Raw genomic sequence first — 20,186 nt, 5'->3', positions numbered from 1 at the left:
GCGCCCTCTTTGTCATGGACTGAAACTAGTTTCTCAGCGAACCTGGTCCGATTGTGTCTCAGCACAAGAATTCAGCAGATATATTTTGCGCAGGGAGATGGTGCAAAGAAGACCCGTGCGGGACCGCCTAAGTACACATGACTGCCACAAGCCTATATGCTGGAACATGCAGTGCATGGCGTAGGGAAGAAGTGACACAAACACCTTTATTTTTTTTTAAGTCATTAAACAAGCTATCTTCTAAAAAAAAAACCATACTAAACATAGAAAGAGAAGTTACCAGCCAAGGACCACCTGGAACAGGAGGAGTGGAAATGGGGTAGGGGTTTCCCAGAACCGTGTACAGTTAGAAATACCAGGAGGCATGGGGCATTTGTGGTAATGCACTGCTGTTGGGTTCTACGTGAACTTATGTGGTCAGGGACCCTCTTTCCGTTTTTAAAGTGATAACCTCCAATGTTGAGCGCTTTAGTAGCCCCCGCTAGGTATTCTTACGGGTGGAGTGAGGAGATGGAAGTGGGAGGAAGGAAAGCAAAATTTAACAGTAAGTACAGTCTCATTTGAAACATGTATAGGTTGTTTTATCTGGAAACCCAGATGGCTTGTAAAACTAAAGAATGTCTTCTTAAATATATGATACTTATCGAGGGATTGCTTCATTTATTTTGAAAAACACTGAAACCTCACAATAATGATAGCCCTGATATCGGCCTTCTTCCAGAGTGAAATGGCCTTTGCGCAGTCACTAGAACAGCATTGGACACGAGGCTGATCAATTCTTCAATGATTTATTGAGTACACCATCTTTGTTTCACTCCATGTACTGTACAGTTCCATACACACATACACACACACAGACTGCCACAAAAGATGCATAAACCATCCTCCCTCCATGTGTAGAGAGAAGAGAAAGATATCTTATATATATTTATATATCTTATAATCATTATTTGTAGACTGATTTCAATATTTATGTTCATTTGCATTTTTTAGATATACACCTCACCATCACAATCTTGCATTTTTTTTATATATATTTCTCTTTGAACGAATCACAAAAAAAATTCAACACGGATCAAGTTGTTAGGAAAAGAAACACAGCATGCCCGGACGCCACAACACTGGCACTATCACATACTGGTGACACCTAACTCGGCAACAAGGTCTACGAAGGGGCAGGAGAATAACAGTAAGACTGGGGTCTATGAAGTTTCGGGAGAGTCGGACGATATCCATGATTCTATGGATCTTAAAAATAGACTATGTATCTTTTGTGCATATATTTTTGGGAGAGCGCATGATATTCCTCTCCCCACTGGTTGTGTTCTTTCACATTCATTTTTGATAGTGATAGCACGCACACCCACGCACGCGTGCGATGGGTAGATTCTTGGCCTATCCAACTTGACTTAAGCACTGGGTGTACATTTTAATGTGCGGGGACGTCCCCAGCCTTGCGATTGGTCGAAAGGATAATGAAGAGAGAGAGAGAGGGAGAGAGAGAGAGAGAAAGACAGAAAGAAAGAGAAAGTGAGAGAGAGAAGAAACTACCCTCTTGTAACAACTTAGTAAACTTGGACAATGCCTCGGTGCAAATGCCTTTCATGGCAACTGGATCTAAAGTTACCCGGCCCTGGTGCCTTTTTTTAGGTTTCATGTAGACTTGAAAAGTTTGATGATTACGCACTCAAATAATATAAACTTCCACTCACTTTTAGAATTGCAATAATCCTACAAAAACAAGGTCCCTTGCAAGTTGCCTAGGATTTATCTGTTGATGAGTGACTTTAACATAACACACTGAGATCCACTATGCTTTCCCATTGGTGAACGTCCATTGCCTGCCTAAATACACATATGAAAGACGATGCAGTTGTGCAGTATGGCCTTTTTGCCTGACTCACGGCAGGAGGTCTTCTAAACCCCATCTTAAGTATTAGTGAATCTCCAGAAACAACACTGAGGTAACTGTCTCCTTACAACTGGAATCGGAAGTAAGGAACGTAACTCTGCGAATAGATATACAGATAAATAAGGTCTAAGCCACTGAGGGATGTTGTGATGGTTGACCAACACACTGATCTCAATAGAACAATAATCTTTTCCTGTCAATTAAATTAGTTCCATGACATTGTGTTGCTCATCGCTTCCAACCTCATCTTCAATGAATAAATCAAAGCATCCAAAGTCATAAATCTACTATCTTCCATTTATGGGGTTTCTTGGCCTCAGTGACACAAGTTACGTAGAGAGATTTCTAATGGACGAGTAACTTAATGAGCCTTTCCCACTAGAAATCATCACCTACTCGTCATATTCATTCACCCAATAAGACCTGAGGAATGGTACACGGATGCAAAATCCTGATAGTGTCAAGGGTCTCTTAGTTGTTGAGCACACGCTTAACAACTTAATAAAACAATAAGCAACTGTGACTGCTCACCGGCCATCTGCAGAGAAATTGTAGGATTAGTTGAAACATTTCAATAAGCTGGCAACTTGTGCTCAAGAACGATAAGGCTGGACGGACCACATTGAGCAGTGTCAGATCTCCATCTTTAGACCTGCTCAGAGACTCACAGGTGAAGATGTATGTGCCATCCACATCCCCATGCCACCAGCAGCAAAGCAACCTCTCTTGATCATATTGGTTCATAAGGCTGACAGCAGAGCTATGCAACTAGACTAGATGGCATCGGACAGCAAATCTCTCTCCAGATTAGATGGGTGAGCACATCAGACAGCAGAGTTATAAAACCCAGGGGGGGGGAGCTCTAGAGAACCGAGCTGTTGAACCAGATTGCATGGGCTTCTTTGCCAGAATGCAAAGCTGTCTCCCCAGATTAAATGTACACATGTCCATGTATATTTCTTCAGACAGCAAAGCTACTTCTCCAGACATAAGGGGTCCATGCCTTAGGCGGCAGGTCTATACATGACCACGTCTTACAATCCATGCCACCAAAGTACAGCTGTCTATTGAAAATGCGCATGCACTAGAGTAATGAGCTATCTGTCCTCGTCCTACATACTTACATCTGAAACACCGGGGATACCTCAGCTCATACAGTCCCATCCCTCAATTTTAATTTCTCTCCCTCCCTCATACCATGTGTTTCTTTCAGCAGCAGTACCTTCACCCCGTATCGTACCTCGGGTAGTAGGTATGCACCTCTAGAATTGAAAAGCTCATGTCTGAGACAGCAGATCTATCACTTTTCATTGTAAAATCCTCTGCACACATCTCACATGTCCTTCGCTTCCTTGTTTCTTACTCTGCTCACTCAATCACTAGTGGTGGTGTAACTCTCACAATGACCCCCATATTTGCACGTTGGCAGTTTCTTTTCCAGCTTAGGGTATTCATTAAAAGTTCGGGGTTTCCATCTGTTTAATTTCTCTCATGTGCAATGTATAGCTAAAGAGATAATGACCGTTTAGAGGCTGGACTCACACACAAGGTCATGGGTCTCACATAATAGGTGATGTGACAGAAGAGCCATACAAAACTATGAAAAAGCTCTTCACATGTCGGTAGAACTTTGTCTAGGACTAGTTTACCTAAGCAGCCATTATAGATTAGTACTCTCTCTCTCTCTTTTGCTCTCTTGTTCACCAAAGGCCTCAAGGGATTGCGGGTTGACTCCACAGAAGGTAGCATTGTTTCAAATAAATAAAACATTTAGGCATGCGGCTATCGCTCAAATGTCATATACAATCTCACAAGAACAAAGGGTTGGGGATTCACTCTTCATTAGGAAAAAGGAACATGAGGAAAAGGAGCAGTGCAGGCATTTGATCTGGGCTCTTGCTGAACCTCGAATCCTTTGGATGGACGGAGAGGAGAAAGCTCGGAGGAAGAATAAAGATGTGTGTCGGGGACTTTAGTATGGTCAAGGGATGATGGGTCTTTGAAGTTCTTTCAGTCGGAGAAGAGGCTGGCAAACGACTTCCTCAGGTTTCGGATGGTCTCGGCCTTCACCTCGTCCTGGCTAAGACTTGCTCGGGGAGCCGAAGTGTCTGGAATGTTGAAGGTATTGGTGAGAGACTGGGATTTGCTGAAGGAAGCAATATGGGGGGTGGGAGATTGGGAAAGGAGAAAAAAGAAGAAGGGAGAGGTGGCAGAGAGAAGGGGTGGAGTGGAGAGAAAGGAGGTGGAGAGAAACATAGTATTAAAGTCATGCAAAGGCAGAAATGAAATCAGAGGCAGTGCAGCTTTGAATCCCGCTGAGGGTCTGGGGAAGAGGGGCACAGCTTGGTGTACTCAACCATCCTGGTCAGTGATCCATAATGCCCCTCACACAAACCCTTTGTGTTTGAGTATTTCTGCTTCAAATCAAAGCATGATCACATCTAATAAGGGCACACATGGTGGCACAGTAGGGGGCGTTCCTTCAGAGGGGTCTGTTGTTATAAGATGGTTTATTACCATACAGTAGGGACAGACGAACGGCTCTTTAGGGGGAGGTACTTATCAGATAATTGTTCTTATAAGAGAAATCAATTACATTGCGAAAGACATAGGCTGTGGGGATATGTCCTGACTCGTTCAGTAGTTTTATAAGAGAAAAACATTCATGTGGAAGGCTACCCTGGCACATTTGAGAGATTTCCTTATCAGGAAGTAGTTCGTTTATGAGAACTGATATCTCTTTAAAGACCACCATGTTAGCCTGTTGAGACAAGTCATTTTTAGGGAGCTGTTCTAATAAGATAAATTTAATCCACAGAGAGGGACACACTGGCACAGATTGTAGAAAGATTGTGTTATGTGTGATCTATGCTCACACCTAGATTTTTTCCATAATTCCGGGAGCACTGGGACTATAGATTGCTGCTTTTGTCAGAGGAATGTTCTCATAACAGAAAATATTTCCATCAGGTATGGACTCGCTGTGATATAGTAAGGGCATTCTTGAAGATACCATCATGGCTCCCTACTGTTCAGAAGGTCATTTGTTTGTATACTTGCCAGTTACGAACATTTCAATCAGAGCAATGCTCTAAACCATAGAGATGAATGTGTCCAATGTAACCAGTAAAAGGTACTTAATGGTACATGATTGATATGGTTAATACCCTAAGGTATAGCACAGTCAATGTTCTCTTTTGCCGTCTGACCTGAAGTCCTACAATGATATGATAGGTCTGATTCTGTGGGACAGATTGAGTAGATGGTGCACATGCAAAGTGTGTGGATAAGCGTACACAGGAGCGCCAAGGTTACTACTGATACCAGTTGGAGGCTTGGTAAGATGTTTTGTGAAAGAAGAGATAGCTGTGAGCAAGCAAAGCCATTCGTTCATGCAATCCACCCTCCATCCTTGGCCTCTTCAAGCAGTGAAAGGAAAGGCATGAAGTAAAGAAACAAGCAAGACAGAGAAGGCACACTCTTACCCAGGGGTATCAGAAACACTTACTTTAACTGTGGGTGCGGTGGAGCAAAGTCCTGGCTGGGCTTCTGAGCTACCTGAGGCTTTGGTTGACTTGGTGGACGGTTCTGCTGTTGTGGTTGTCCCATCCCCACAGGTCCCTGCCCCTGGGTGCTGGGCCGTGGTTGCTGAGTTGTTGGTGGTATAGGTCTTGGTTGTTGCCCAGGTGGGGCCCCTGGCCCAGGGTTGCGTTGCTGTTGTGGGGACTGGGAACCAGGAGCGCTCTGGCGCTGCTGCTGACTAGGGGGAACACCTTGACCAGGTTGACGTGCTTGCTGTGCTCCTGGGCCCACAGGCTTCTGCTGTTGCTGCTGAGGCCCAGGTGGTCCTGCTTGTCTTTGCTGAGGACCTGGGGGTCCTCCAGAACCAGGAGGCCGCTGCTGTTGCTGTGCGGGCTGTGGTCCCCCAGTTTTCTGAGGATGCTGCATTGGTGGCCCTGACTGCCTCTGCTGCTGTTGTGGTTGCTGCTGTTGCCCCCCTGCTTGATTTCTTTGTTGCTGTGGGGAATGCTGACCTGGAGGGCCCTGCTGCCATTGCATTTGGGGAGACTGCTGCTGATCTGCTCTAGGGCTACCCTGTCTCTGCGACTGGGGAGATTGGGGCCCAGGAGCTATTGGGCCTTGTTGTCTGAGTGTCTGCTGCTGTTGGGGCTGCTGGGCTCCGGGGCCAGGCTGACGCTGTTGTGGAGGACCCATTTGTCGCTGCTGTCCCTGTGGTGGCGGTTGCTGGGTAGTGGGACTGGGGAGGCGCTGCTGGAGGGAGGCAGGCTGGGGAGTGAGACCCTGAAGCTGCTGTCCCTGTGGTGGTGGTCTTTGTTGGGATGGAGGACCCTGGCGCTGGGGACCAGAAGAGGGAGGTTGGGGACCACCTGTTGATAGAAGAAGTAAAGACACAATCAGAACAATCAAACATGAAGACTGAAGCAAATAACCAGTATTAGAAGTACGATAACTACCAGCTCCACATCATTTTAACAACTCTAAGGCAGTGTCTAGAGCACTTTGCAGCCGACCTGGTACTATAGAACAACTGGAAGTAAAAGCTAGAAAGGACAACAAGGGCATGAGATTTTTGCTCCAATCTAAAGAAGTGGGACAACACAGTCTAATCGAATACCATAGAGTCATAGGATATGTATCAACAAACAGGCGCTTGGACTATGCTACCATTTCCAATCCTGTAGAGTCGTTCATACCCTCCAACCTAACATAAAAAAGTCATGCCTCATTATAACTCGCCCGGTATGGAAACAACGGTGGCGGTAAACCCGCTGCCACCGTTGTTTCCATGCCGGGCGATCACAACTCCTGCAGGCGGAGGCGTCAAACCCGCAGGCGGACGAGGAAACAATGGCACCATCACGAGATGGTGCCGGTGTTTCCATGATCCCTATCCCCATTGAGTCCTATGGGACTCAATGGGAATGGGGATTAACACCATTCCGCCTCCGGTATTCCCGGGACACCGGGGTTGTAATGTCCCGGTAATTCCGGGAGTCACGGAGGCGGAATGGTAATACGGGTCCGGCGGTAACGAGGTGGTTTTACTGCCTCGGTTACCGCCGGACTCGTAATGAGGCCCATAGTAAGTAAAAGTTAAGAAATAGCATGGGGAACATACCCACTCTTTTTCCAATCCAACGATAGAAGCTTAGATGACTAATCCTACTAACATAGCATCAAAGAAAAACATAATGGACCACCAGCACCAGAAATTTTGGCTCCACCTAAGTGACAGGAATCAGCAGCACAACAAGTGATTTCACAGACTGACAAGTGGCATCATTAGAAACAGTAGTAGAAGCCCAAAACAACAGTAGAGACCATTGTGTGCAGAGCCAAGTCAATACCAGAAGCCCATACAAGCCAACAAAAAATCCTTGGCAGGAGACAGAAAGGAGGAATGCCATAGATTGTAGAAGAGTCCAGCTGCATGTCCATGTCAGGAGTCTGTATCCTCATTCCCATTATCAATTCATAAAATGCAGCAAGAGAATACACAAGGCAGAGCATAGAACCCTGGTCCAAGCTAGAAGAAAGATGCTGAGTCAAAAGCCCAGATCATTATCAGTAGGTAGTATGGCATCACAGAAAGTGAATGCCATGTGGCACCAAAGATGAGGGAGTCACAGAAGTAAGTAGTTCTTGGGGGTGGTGGGGTCTGACAAGCCAGCTCAAAGCAAATAACAGGATTCTACAACATACAACTATACACAATAGAATAGCAGGTAGTAGGTCAAAGAAGTGCTATATGGATTAGGAAGTTCAGCACCAAATCAATGAGCTTCCACGATCAACCTAATAATGCACAAATGTAGAAAATAACTTATGCTACACAAAATCCCACCTGATACTTGGTAACAGAGTGCTCACTGAGTTAAGCAATCATCCCAGATATCGCTGTTCAACACACAGTGACAGTTTCAAATCTTGCAAGAGCCATTGCAGTACTTCCTCCTACCATTCCATTTAAGCAATAGGCTCCTAGCAGGGGGGGCATTGCCACTTCAGGTAATGCCCCGGGGCCCATAGTTACAGGCCCGAGCGGAGCCCATAAGACCAGGGTACTAAACGCATTTTTTTCCTGTTCCAAAACACTCTGGCGTTTCGGAACCAAAATAAATGGCTGCCGGGTAAGGGAAAGCAAACTCCAATTTTCCCTTTTCATGGAAGCCATTCAAAAATAATTGAAGAAAGTAAACAAACAAAATGGCTGCCATGGAAACGGGCGAAGGAACTACACGTAGTCCCTTCTCACTTGCTGTGGCGGCCATTAAAAAAAATGTACAAAATAAATGCCCATCATGGAATGGAAAGAAGGGACTACGTGTTGTCCCTTCTTTCCATGACAGCCTGTCGCTGTGTTCCCAACGTGTCTGTTCCTGAAATGGACAGATAAGAAGGTAAGTGTGGGTGGGAGGACGGGGAGGGAATTCTGCGGATGGGGGTGGGAGGAGGAGAAGACTTACCTCATTCCCCGGCGAAGGGAGATGGCGGCCGCCAGCCCTTAGGAGGCTCATGGCGGCCACCAGCCCTTAGGAGGCCCAGGGCAGCAGGATTACTGCCTGGTAACGCCCGCGTTCTGAGCCTCCCCATTGGCTGGGAAGCCGCCACACCCCCGTCACTGGGTACTAATTAAGCAATATGCCTGAGCTGCTGGGCCATTACCGAGCCAGGTAATGCCCCGGGGCCCATAGTTACAGGGACGTCAAAAGCTTTGAGGGATTCTGTGCGAGGTATGGACCAGGCAAGGGCCAATCAGAAGGATTGTTACATTCTGGTTGACCATCGCCGGGTACTAATAACTAATAATACCCTATGTAAAGTAGAAGTAATCTGGCATGAATGCTAAATAAGAATGTGATACTATTGAAAGCGATCAGGCAATGTAAAGTGCCTTATATAATGCAATGTCTGCTATTTTGGCAGCCCATGGCATTTGGCTCTGTAGGAGAGTGAGGAGCGAAAGGTTAGCGGAGAGAGAGGCAGGGTAGGAATCCTGAAGTGTTGATGCATGCAGATCAAAAGAACACATTTTCTGTGTATGGGTATGTTATTAAGTGGATCCTGAAAAAGGTGTGTGGTGCTACCCAGTGGCCAAACTTGGTCTAGTTGTCGGCAGGGCCAGCTTCTCTGATTTTTATGAATTATCATCAGTCCCCCTTTAAGTCCTCCCATTAAGGAGGGGCATCCTATACCAACAGGGAGGTCTGGTTCTCCACCTATCTCATCAACCGCTGTGCTTTGCAGCCACAACTTGATTTTGGCTTAATCTGCAGAGGACATGAACATAATTAATGCTGTGAAGAAACAATCAACCAAATCAAAATACACAGGTAAATGAACCTGGTTCTGCCATTAGTGTGTGGATAAGCACATACATCATCTAAAGGGATCTTTCTATCATGCTTTTCTTTCTTATCACATCTAGCCAGATCTGGGATTAAACTTGATGTGTACAGGATATACTAGTCATCTATTGTGGTTTATGTTAATTTAGCCTCTTCCTCTTGTCTAACCTGAAGGTTAGGAGACATTGCAATGGTCCTTCTTTTGAGATTATCCTCCGGTTAATTTATCTTAACCATTACACGATTTTAATGTAATTCTCTATACTATCAATCACAAACCCATTGAGCTGATGGCATCTGCAGAGCTTAAAATGGACCCAAGAAAACACCCTTTTGGCCGTGGTCACTTCATCTCACAGAGTTATTGTACGGTGGGCACTTTTTGTTTATTTGATCCTTGTTTCAAATTTGGCAAAGATAAAGTGGTGTTACAGATGCATCCTTTCTTTGTCCCAAGGTGGTCACTGTGTTCCACATCAATCTGGAGATCTCACCAGTTGCCTTCTAGAATCCTAGGTCATAAAGGAATCTGCAAAAACTGAATGTGCCTATACCTCTCAAATTTTACTTGGAGAATGTGAACGAGGAACAGTCCTCTGATTATTTGTTTCTTACATGTCTTTTCCGTGTTGGGTTTTTAATCCTCTCAGGCTACGGTTGCTCCCTGGATTGTGGTATGCATACTCAATTGCTACAAGCTAAGGTAGATTCCTCCAGCTACAAGCATGCACGCTTACCTAGTGGGAGGACGGGGGGTAACAACACACAATCGAGGGAGAACTGAGGGGGGCACAACACAACCATCACGGTGGAAAAGGGTGGGGTGGGTGGGGGCACACAACCATCACGGGGGAAGGTGGGTGGGGGCGCTCCCAAACATCACAGGGGACAAGGGGGGTTGCACACAACCATCACGGGGGTTAGAGGGTGGGGTCCCAACAACCATCACGGGGGCAAGGGGGCTTGGGGGCGCACACAAACATCACAGGGGCAAGGGGGTGGGGGCGCACACAACCATAACAGGGGGCAAGGGGGGGTAGAAGCATACAGCCATCACAGGGGCAAGTGGTGGGTGGGGGCACACACCCATCACAGGGGCAGGGTGGTTGGGGGCACATGCAACCATCAAAGGGGGTCAGAGGAGTGCTGGGGGGGATACAAACACTCATGGAGGCAAACAGAGGTGCTGGGGGGATATAAACACTCACCGGGGCAAGAGGGGTGCTGGGGGGATACAGACACTCGCGGGGGGCAAGAGGGGTGCTGGGGGATACAAACACTCTCAGGGGGCCAGAGGGGTGCCTGGGGGGATATAAACATTCACGGGGCAAGAGGGGACCTGGGGGGAAACAAACGCTCATGGAGGGCAAGAGGGGTGCTGGGGGATACAAACACTCTCAGTGGGCCAGAGGGGTGCTGGGGGGATACAAACACTCACGGGGCAAGAGGGGACCTGGGGGGAAACAAACACTCATGGAGGGCAAGAGGGGTGCTGGGGGGATACAAACACTCACAGGCGGCAAGAGGGGTGCTGGGGGATACAAACACTCACGGGGGCAAGAGGCATGCTGGGGGAGATACAATCACTCACAAGGTGGCCAAAGGGGTGCTGGGGGGATACAACCACTCATGGGGGGCCAGAGGGGTGCTGGGGTGATACAAACACTCAATGGGGGACAAGAGGGTTGCTGGGGGGATACAAACACTCACATGGCACAAGAGGGGTGCTGGGGGGAGATACACACTCACGGGGGCAAGAGGGTCGCTGGGGGGATAAAAACACTCACAGGGGCAAGAGGGGTGCTGGGGGATACCAACACTCACGTGGGGCCGGAGGGGCACTGGGGGGGATACAAACACTCACAGGGGGCCAGAGGGGGGCTTGGGGGGGATACAAACACCCTCAGGGGGCAAGAGGGGTGCTGGGGCATACAAACAATCACAGGGGGCAGGAGGGGTGCTCAGGGGGATACAAACACTCACAGGGGAAAGGGGGGTTTTAGGGATACGAAAACTCACAGGGGCAAGAGGGGTGCTGGGAGGGATACAAACACTCACAGGGGGCCAGAGGTGTGCTGCCGGGGGATACAAACACTCACAGGGGGCCGAGGGGTGCTGGGGGGATCCAAACACTCCAAGGGAGAAAAAGGGGGCAGCTTGAAGCGTACAGGGGCAGACAGGGCCTTTGTTGTGGGCCTTAGGTCTAAGGCCTGCTCCCGCCTTCCGGTTGCAATGATTGACTTAAGAGCCAAGAGCAACCATTGGGAGGGGGAGCAGGGCCAACCCAAGACTGGAGGACCAAAGGGAATTTCCTTGCTGCCATGTTGGGAGGCCATAGCACAATGAAGCTGGATCCCAGGTTGCCAAAGAAGGCACAAATATGCTGTGAGGACGGAGGCACACATAAACAAAGCTCCATCAGAGTGAATCTGTTGTGTGCATGGGTGTATTTTTAGGGGGGGGGACAGGGGTGTTTGCCCCCCCAACTTTCATGGCACACCATTGTGTCCCCATTCATTTGGCTGGGGTACCATTTCTTCAGATGTCATGTCCCCCCCAACATTTTCAGCAAAGTTACTCCACTGGTAATGTGCGCAATGTTAAAAAGTCAATTCAGAGCATTTTTTCGGAAAGTCATGCCGTGCCTCATGTGCTTTCACAAAAACACCAGGCTTACCCCAGTAGTTATGTAGGTGGTTGCAGGAAGCATGGTGGGGCAGGTGGAGATCCCCTAACGTCGACGGAGATCATCAGAAGTAGAAGGGAAGAGTGCAGGGGCCTCCTTGTGGGCCTTAGGTGTAAGGCCGGCTCCCGCTCCCGGTTGCAATGATTCGTTTAAGAGCCAAGAACAACCAATGGGAGGGGGAGAAGGACCAAACCAAATCTACAGGACAGGATGGAATTTCCTTGTGGCCATGTTGGAAGGCCATAGCACAATGAAGCTGGATCCCAGATTGCCAACAAAGGCACAAATATGCAGTGAGGATGGAGGCACACATAAACAAAGCTCCATCATGGTGAATCCATAACGTGCCCAATGTTAAAAAGTCAATTCAGAGCATTTTTTCAGAAAGCCATGCCGCGCCAAGTGCGCTTCCACAAAAACACCAGGCTTACCCCAGTAGTTATGTAGGTGGTTGCAGGAAGCATGGTGGGGCAGGTGGAGAGCCTCCAACGTCGACGGAGATCGTCACGAGAAGTAGAAGGGAAGAGTGCAGGGGCTTCCTTGTGGGCCTTAGGTGTAAGGCCGGCTCCGGGCTCCCGGGTGCAATGATTGGCTTGAGAGCCAAGAGCAACCAATGGGAGAGGGTGCAGAGCCAACCCAAGGCTGCAGGACAGGATGGAATTTCCTTGCTGCCATGTTGGAAGGCCATAGCACAATGAAGCTGGATCCCAGGTTGCCAAAGAAGGCACAAATGTGCAGTGAGGATTGAGGCACACATAAACAAAGCTCCATCAGAGTGAATTCATAACGTGCGCAATGTTAAAAAGCCAATTTAGAGCATTTTTTCGGAAAGTCATGCTGTGCCATGTGTGCTTCCACAAAAACACCAGGCTTACCCCAGTTATGTAGGTGGTTGCAGGAAGCCTGGGAATGATAGCAGCTCCTACAAACCTTCCCTAAATGGGGATAAAACGTTATTATTCCAGATCTGCAGCCAGTATAAGACTGGCTGTATCATAATGGCATATCGGATTTCTATAAACCCACATTCGCATGCCACTGGCGTAGACGGGGCACTCAAAGGTATACCAATCAAAGATTTCAGAAATCTATTTTCAGCTATTTGAATAGAGGTACAATCATTTGCACCCACATCTCAGCCCCATAGGTTACCCTCGGGATTGTCTGAGCCTGGTAGATCTTAAGCGTACAGTACGAACCTCACCATCTAGGCGTGTTACTAGATTCCTAATAAGCTCACACTGTCGCAGATGCAATAGCGAGCTCTTCTCTACTTGCTTATGCCATTCCAATTTGTTTTGAAAAGATCAACCCCAAGTACGTGTAAGAATCCACAGAATCCAACAGCAGGTTGTTTAAATAGAAATTCGCCCGTACTTGGGCCTTTTTCCCAGCGCAAGCACAACGCATGATTTTAGTTTTAGAAAAGTTAATACGGAGGCCTTTTGCGCCACAAAATTTATTAAAAACATCCAGCTGGTTCTGCAGACCAACCAGTGTTTTTGATAGTAAAACTGCAACATCCACGAACAGCTATAGGCTCCATTCTATAGTACCCAGACTAGGGGCATCCCTAGCAGCTTCTAAAAATGTGGGCACTATGTTATATAATACAAATAACAATGGGACCTCAACACAGCCCTGCCTAACTCCAATGCCAATAGGTACTGGGGGTTGAGGGAAGCTCTCCAAACGGCCCCACTGTATCAGTGCCGAGTTGCCAGAGTATAAAGATTTTATGCCTTTACCCAAAGAGGAGGGGATGCCCATCTCCTCCAGAACAGAGCACAAAGAGGCCCTCGGCACTGTGTAAATGGCTGATTCTAGGTCGACAAACCCCTAATACAGGCATTGCGAGTTGAGGAGTACATATTTCTGGCATAGGAGGTCTAGCCTCATCGCTTGATACAATGCAGAGACCCTTGCTCTGAACCCCACCTGCACACGAGAAAGAATACATTCACTGGCCACCCAATCCTCCAAGTGGTGCAAAATCACCCTGGAATTAAGTTTTGCCAGTGAATCAATAAAAGAGATAGGGCTATAGTTACAAAGGAGGTCCTGATCACCTTTCTTATATACTGGAAAAATTGTTGCCTCCCTCCAGCTTCTCAGTGTCAGATTGTTAAAAAAGACACCATTGAAAGGTTTTGTCAAGAAAGGAAACCATAGCATAGGCTCGCTTTTAAAAAGATCGATGGGAATACAATCTGGCCCAGAGGCCTTTCCCTTTTTACTTTATCCAAAACCTGCTCTACCTCTTGGGCTGTGATTGGGTCAAACCCATCCTCATTGGGGGGAAAAGTGGACACCAATGTCCAAACCCTCTCCTCCCCATTGTCCGACCCAGTCTGCCCCCTGCATATAACGCAGTGAAATGATCATGCCAAGCATCCAAGGAGATGTTACTTACAGCACAAGGATGCTTTGGCTTGATATTTCTCTTTACCAAATTCCCAAACTCCTTAGAGTCATTTGACCCAGCAGCCTCACCAAGGGCTATCCAGATGTTTTTACTCTGTTCACTCTTCCTTTTGGCTAACCTGAGTTTATAATCATGCCTAGGTTTTGTAACCACCGCTGGGGTAGCCGCTACCCCGTGCTTGAGAGTGTTAAGCAAGGCCACCTTGGCCACCCGACATTCACGATCATACCAACCTAAGGACTTGCCATTGTCCGGAGTTGGAAGACACCATTTCCTAGTGATAAACTGAGACAGTCTCTTCGCCATCAATGCATAAAAATCAACATGTGATGAGACGAAGTCTGCCTCGACATTGGCCACCAAAACTAGTAACAATGCCTCATAGATTTGAGCCTGAAAAATGGCTGATGGTGGTTGTGGCCATCTCCAACAGGTTACAGTTTGGCAAAGTGTACCATCTGGTAAAGAGGAAAGCCTACTCTGGCCATTGGTGCCATGTGAAACCAAAAAAGAAACCACCAACGCAACATGGTCGTTCTCGTCTCTCTCCAAGACCTTAAATGAAACTAGCGCATCCCATTGGAAGACAGGGACAAAGATATAATCAATACGACTCCCTTTGTTCTGCGTACGAAAGGTATTGTGAGCTGGAGAATTTTCAACAAACCTCCCATTGCAGGTTCTTAAACCATACACATATATCATCGTCTGAACCCTGCTCGCTAAGGGATAAGAACACGTAATGGGGGGGATAAGTGGCCATGGGATGCCCCACAATTCATCTTCGATAGTAAGGTTCAAAGTGGACTGACTAAGTCCCTACAACTGACAGTTAAAATCGCCCAACACAAATAAGAGGGAATTAGATGAGGCAGTGGTTAGTAGCGCAACCTTTTCAGAGCCAGCTCCAGAAGCTTAATGGCACTCTTATTTTGCCTCTAGTAAACGTTCAGAAAAAATACAGTCGGCCCATTCCTGAACTTGCAAGCCACCAAAACAAATCAGGTGAGCCCACCCCCCAAACCTTGCATGTAGCCTTAATGCCCACATGAAACCAAATTATTAACCCTCCTTTGGGACGGCTCTTTCAAATCCACTCCAAGAGTTAACGACTGTGGAGTGCCACAAGGATCCTCACTATCTCCACTATATTTCAACATCTACCAGACTCCGGTCATCAGAATCTTCAAAAAATACAACATTACATGTTACAACTACGCAGATGACACTCGGATCATCCACAAAGACACCGATACCGACCACTCAGCCCTAACCGACTGTCTAAAGGAAGTCTTCAACTGGATGGATGCCAACAACCTGAAAATCAACCCAGGAAAGACCGAATTCATGATCGTATCCAAAGACCAGGAGAACGAAACCACCATCCCATGGCCTACGGAAATGGGAAACGCACCAACGCCATCGAAGGTAGTAGAAAATCTGGGAGTCCTAATGGACAACACCCTAACCCTGGAACCACAAATAAATGCAACAGTGAAGAAATGCTTTTTCCTCCTCCGCACAGCAAGAAGAATTCTACCTTTCCTCTCCTTCACACACAAAACACTCACTATCGTCGCCCTAATCATGTCAAAAATCGACTAGGCAAACAGCCTCTACCTCAGAATACCAGAATACCTCCTGAAGAAACTGCAACAGATCCAAAATGCAGCAGCAAGACTACTCCTCAAACTATCCAGAAGAGACAACATCACTCCAGCCCTAAAAACACTAAACTGGCTCCCAGTAAAACCCTGCATCACCTTCAAAACAATGTGCATAACGCACAGAGCAATCAGCGGACAAGGAGCAGAATTCCTACAAAAGAAAATAACAGCCTACAAACCAACAAGACCCCTCCGATCAAGCAACGAAATCCGCCTGGAACTCAAACCATACCTTAAGAAAAAACTTGGAAGCACCTCCTTCTACCACTTAGCTGCAAAAACCTGGAACAACATCCCAAAAGAAATAAGAAACACGGAAGATCACCTAAAATTCAGGAAATCACTAAAAACCTGGCTCTTCGATACCACAGACTAAATCTGGAAACCAAAACCGAAAAAAAGGATGACTAAACCGGAAAGGGCACGGACATCCCCGACCCGAGAGGGTAACTCCCACGGCACCTAGTCGGGTGACAACGGATAGACTGGAACACAGGCGGCACGCACAGAAACTGAGTCAACTACCACAGACAATCCCACCATCACTTCGCCCGCCCTTTAGTTACCGCCAGGCACCACAGTGATGTGGAATTGTCGAGATATTGGCAATCACCACATGACCTGAGAGGTTGACATTGGCAATTGCACTGGCCACAGGAGTATGAAGGGAGGATAAGGGGAGCTATTAGAGAGCATGTTAGAGGTGGGGGCCAGAGGAGTAAGGAACCTTATATACCAGTCGGACCCAGATCAGGACACAGCCGCATCAGCGGAAGCCACGCAAGCCGAGCGCCTCAATTCAGGATAGAGACGCAAATTAACCAACCCTACTAACAACTTCCCTCTCTGCATACACCTCTCAAACTCCAACCCAAACACAACCAAAACCTACAGCACAACAAACCGCACAAACTTCACTACATCGCAACAACAAAACAAAAACACACATAGTCTTGCACAACAGTACACGACGACTACCGGCCGCAAACACCCCAGGCCCAGCCAACGGACCCTCCGGGCTGAGGCCGCCAACAGCACATCACTGCTCCCTTGCACTTTTCCTGCTTCCTCCCACTAACTCAACCTCCCCTCCTCTTTCAGAGCCGCCAGAGCGCCAGGGGACCACTCCGGTGGTGATAGTGCGCGGTACAAATGTCCTTTAACATTAACATTAACATCTTAGCGCTGGAATAGAAAAAGACTGATAATTGGGCATATTCACCTTCACAAGTGACCACGTCTCCTACAGACATATCAACCTGTGGCTATTTATCAGGGAGTGCCAATCAGGATCTAGAAGTTTGTTGGCAAGCCCATTAACATTCCTCTGTAGTACTGCTACTCTATTGACTGCGCTCTGGCCCTTAGGACCACCCACTAAAGGCCTGGCCGGGGCTAACACTTCCTCCCAAGCTATTTCGGCTAAGGTATTGCCAACTAGTGCTAGCCCAGACTCCGGACCAGAGACTGCCCACTCCCTTAGGACCCCCGAGTAATCAAAGTGGACTTCAAACTCTAGGTGGTGGGGACACCCTCGTGCATTGATAAACTGTGTCCAGAGCACCTCTGGAGATGGCTACAGATGAAGCCTTTAGAGCCACCTCCAGGGTTTTCCGCAAGCAATCCAAGAGCAGCCCACTTGCTGTCAGATTCTGCACACTGACCCCTGCAGCTTGTGCCTCTGAGGGTGATGGAACAGACAAACCCCCCATACCCCAGGTAGACTCAAGCCAGGCATCATGCAAGTGACAGGTTTTAAAAATTGCATCAAAACAAACCATAATCCCCTTGGAGGCTAAGGTTTCTTTACAATTCCAAAGGCACGTTCTCACATTGTATTAATAAATACAAACCTGACGCTACAACCGCCACAAAACATGCAGTCCGACATAAGAAGTCATAATTTATTATGGTCAATATAATTCCTTTTTTTCGAACATTAGAAATGTATTTAGTTAATCTGATCTTAATGAGTTGCAAAATATTTTGACAACTGTAAAAAATATGTATTTGGTGATAGCATTTTAACTATTCATTTAAGATGTATTGTTTCTTATGTAATATTTATTGCGGATGCAAGTATGTGCAAAGGTTTATGGCATGTCTTGTTTTTATCGAAAGAAAAGTGTTGACTGACTGACTGCTATATTAGTATCAACACCGTAAGATATCTTATATATATATATTTGTGAAAGTGTGTTTGTATGTTCGGGGTTGGCTCCAGCCCCATAACAGTTGGTGGGCTGAAATTTCGGCCCGAGATCGGCATACCAGTCTGGGGTGTACTGTCGATAGTGAAATCTAACCAACCCCACCCATTTGTCTTGCACAGGCCGGGGGCCGGCCCTGTGCTATCAGTATAGGCAATTTATGGAGATTGACGATTTTGCGACTTTTCCAAAAATAGGAAGTTAGGAAACAAGGTCGGCATACCAGTCTGGGTGTACTGGCAATGGTGACATTTGACCAAACCCACCTATTCACCCTTCACAGGGTTGGAGCGGGGTTCGCCCCTGTACTATCAGTATAGGCGATTTCGCAAGATTGCCGATTTTGTGATTTTTCAATGATAGGAAGTTATGACACAAAACATACACAAGGCTTTAGCAGACCCCCATGTGCATGTCACCTACAGACCCGGACAATGCCGGGTGGTACCGCTAGTATTTTAATACATATGGAACTGGTATCAGCACTGTAAGATATATTTTGGTAAATGGAACCGAGAGGTGGCAAGTGATCAGCAGGCAGACCAAAAAGAAGAGCAGGATAAAAGTCTACTAGGGAGAACAGTAGAGCAGAAATAAGAAGCTTGGTAGCTTGAAAGGTAAGAAACGTGTGCGCTTTCTGCATATTGAATTCGTGAAAATGACTTAGAAACAGCAGAAATGTGTAAGGAAAACAAGAGAGAAGAATCAAAGAATACCCGAAGGTTGATGGCAGCAGAGGAGAGAAAAAGAAAAGAGAGAGAGGAAAATAAATAGAGGCAGGGGGAGAAGTGGGGGAAAAGTAGAAGCCAGAAAGAATAACTCCTCTTACTTAGAAGGGATAAAATAAAGTTAGAAGACATCCAAGACTGGACGGCCTCTAAACAGGCAGAAAGATAAGAGTGAAGAGAGTCAGCAAAAGATAAAAAGAAAAGTTGATTTGAGAATCATCTGTGTAAAAGTGAAAAGGAAGACCAAAAGAGGAGATAATAGAGGAAAGAGGAAATACATAAAGAGAATAGAAGTATCCGGGAACACCTTATATCCAAGGGCCTGTGAGGCCTACACAGGGTGATAGAGTAGAGACGACAGACTCAGGGCATCGATCCTCTAGAAAAGTAAGGAAATAAACAAAAATGCCAATTCACAAATGTCTGTTATCCTAAACGTGGCCACTGTTCATTACGATGTCTCCCTTTTCTGTTCACCTTCCAAAGTGGGTGCTATTAGACCTTCCCTGTGCTAAATTAGGCACAAATAAAAAAGCAAACCTGAACCAAAAATCTGTCTTGTGTCATTGATCCCACGGCCGTGGCAGACCAGTGCTCAGTTAGATGAGATTTTGTTATTATCTTCTACCATCGCTCAAATTCTCCTACTAGCCTGAAGTTGCAGGAAGGCATAGTGCTTTACTAGTATGGTGTACATAGGTATTTCATTAAGTCCCTACTTGGTTATGTGTTCATGTGGTTCAGAATGCCCCAATGAGGTATAGGTGCATATTTATATCAGAGCTTTTCCCTTTATTACTACACTTGAAGGGGTGAACAAGCTCTTCTATTGTGGGGGGGGGGGCGGCTTCCAGAAACATCTGATCCAAATGATCTGATGAAGTTCATGTGAGTTGTTGTAGTGACAGTTATGTCCTGGTGTGTTTTGTTCCTCTCAATCTTCACAATTGTCAATTCCCCTCTTTAATAGTTTCATTGGTCAGGTTTGTGGTGTGTAAAATGTCTCTACAGATTCTCCTTGAATGTTTCACTCAAAGGCATCAACAATACATTCACTTCAAAGGGTTTATACCTTGTGGAGCCGGGCGCTGCTGCTGTGGTGGAGGAGGCCCCTGTTGGACACCAGGCCCAGGCTTGGCCTGAGGGAGCTGGGCTTGCTGACCCTGCAAGAGGATATTTCAAAAATTA

The 20,186-nt window shown here is 46.8% G+C and overlaps 1 protein-coding gene across 2 annotated transcripts in view; it reads right to left on the bottom strand.

Annotated features, from left to right (window-relative positions):
• Positions 1-774: 774 nt before the first annotated feature.
• The window catches only part of SYN1 (synapsin I), a 731,549-nt gene continuing 712,137 nt past the window's right edge, over positions 775-20,186 (bottom strand). The window contains exons 12-14 of one of the 2 annotated variants that reach the window (XM_069647426.1): positions 20,071-20,161; positions 5,421-6,300; positions 775-4,058 (exon numbers count right to left, since the gene is read on the bottom strand). In XM_069647426.1, coding sequence (XP_069503527.1) covers positions 3,923-4,058; positions 5,421-6,300; positions 20,071-20,161 — 1,107 coding nt within the window. In that variant the 3' untranslated portion in view covers positions 775-3,922. The remainder of the gene's footprint in view (positions 4,059-5,420; positions 6,301-20,070; positions 20,162-20,186) is intronic. The other variant, XM_069647427.1, reaches the window with a different exon arrangement.

The sequence above is a fragment of the Ambystoma mexicanum genome, chromosome 2q (assembly GCF_040938575.1).
Source record: "Ambystoma mexicanum isolate Mex_15411 chromosome 2q, UKY_AmexF1_1, whole genome shotgun sequence".
In the NCBI taxonomy this organism is placed as follows: domain Eukaryota; kingdom Metazoa; phylum Chordata; class Amphibia; order Caudata; family Ambystomatidae; genus Ambystoma; species Ambystoma mexicanum.
This window is presented reverse-complemented; position numbering and strand designations above follow the sequence as displayed.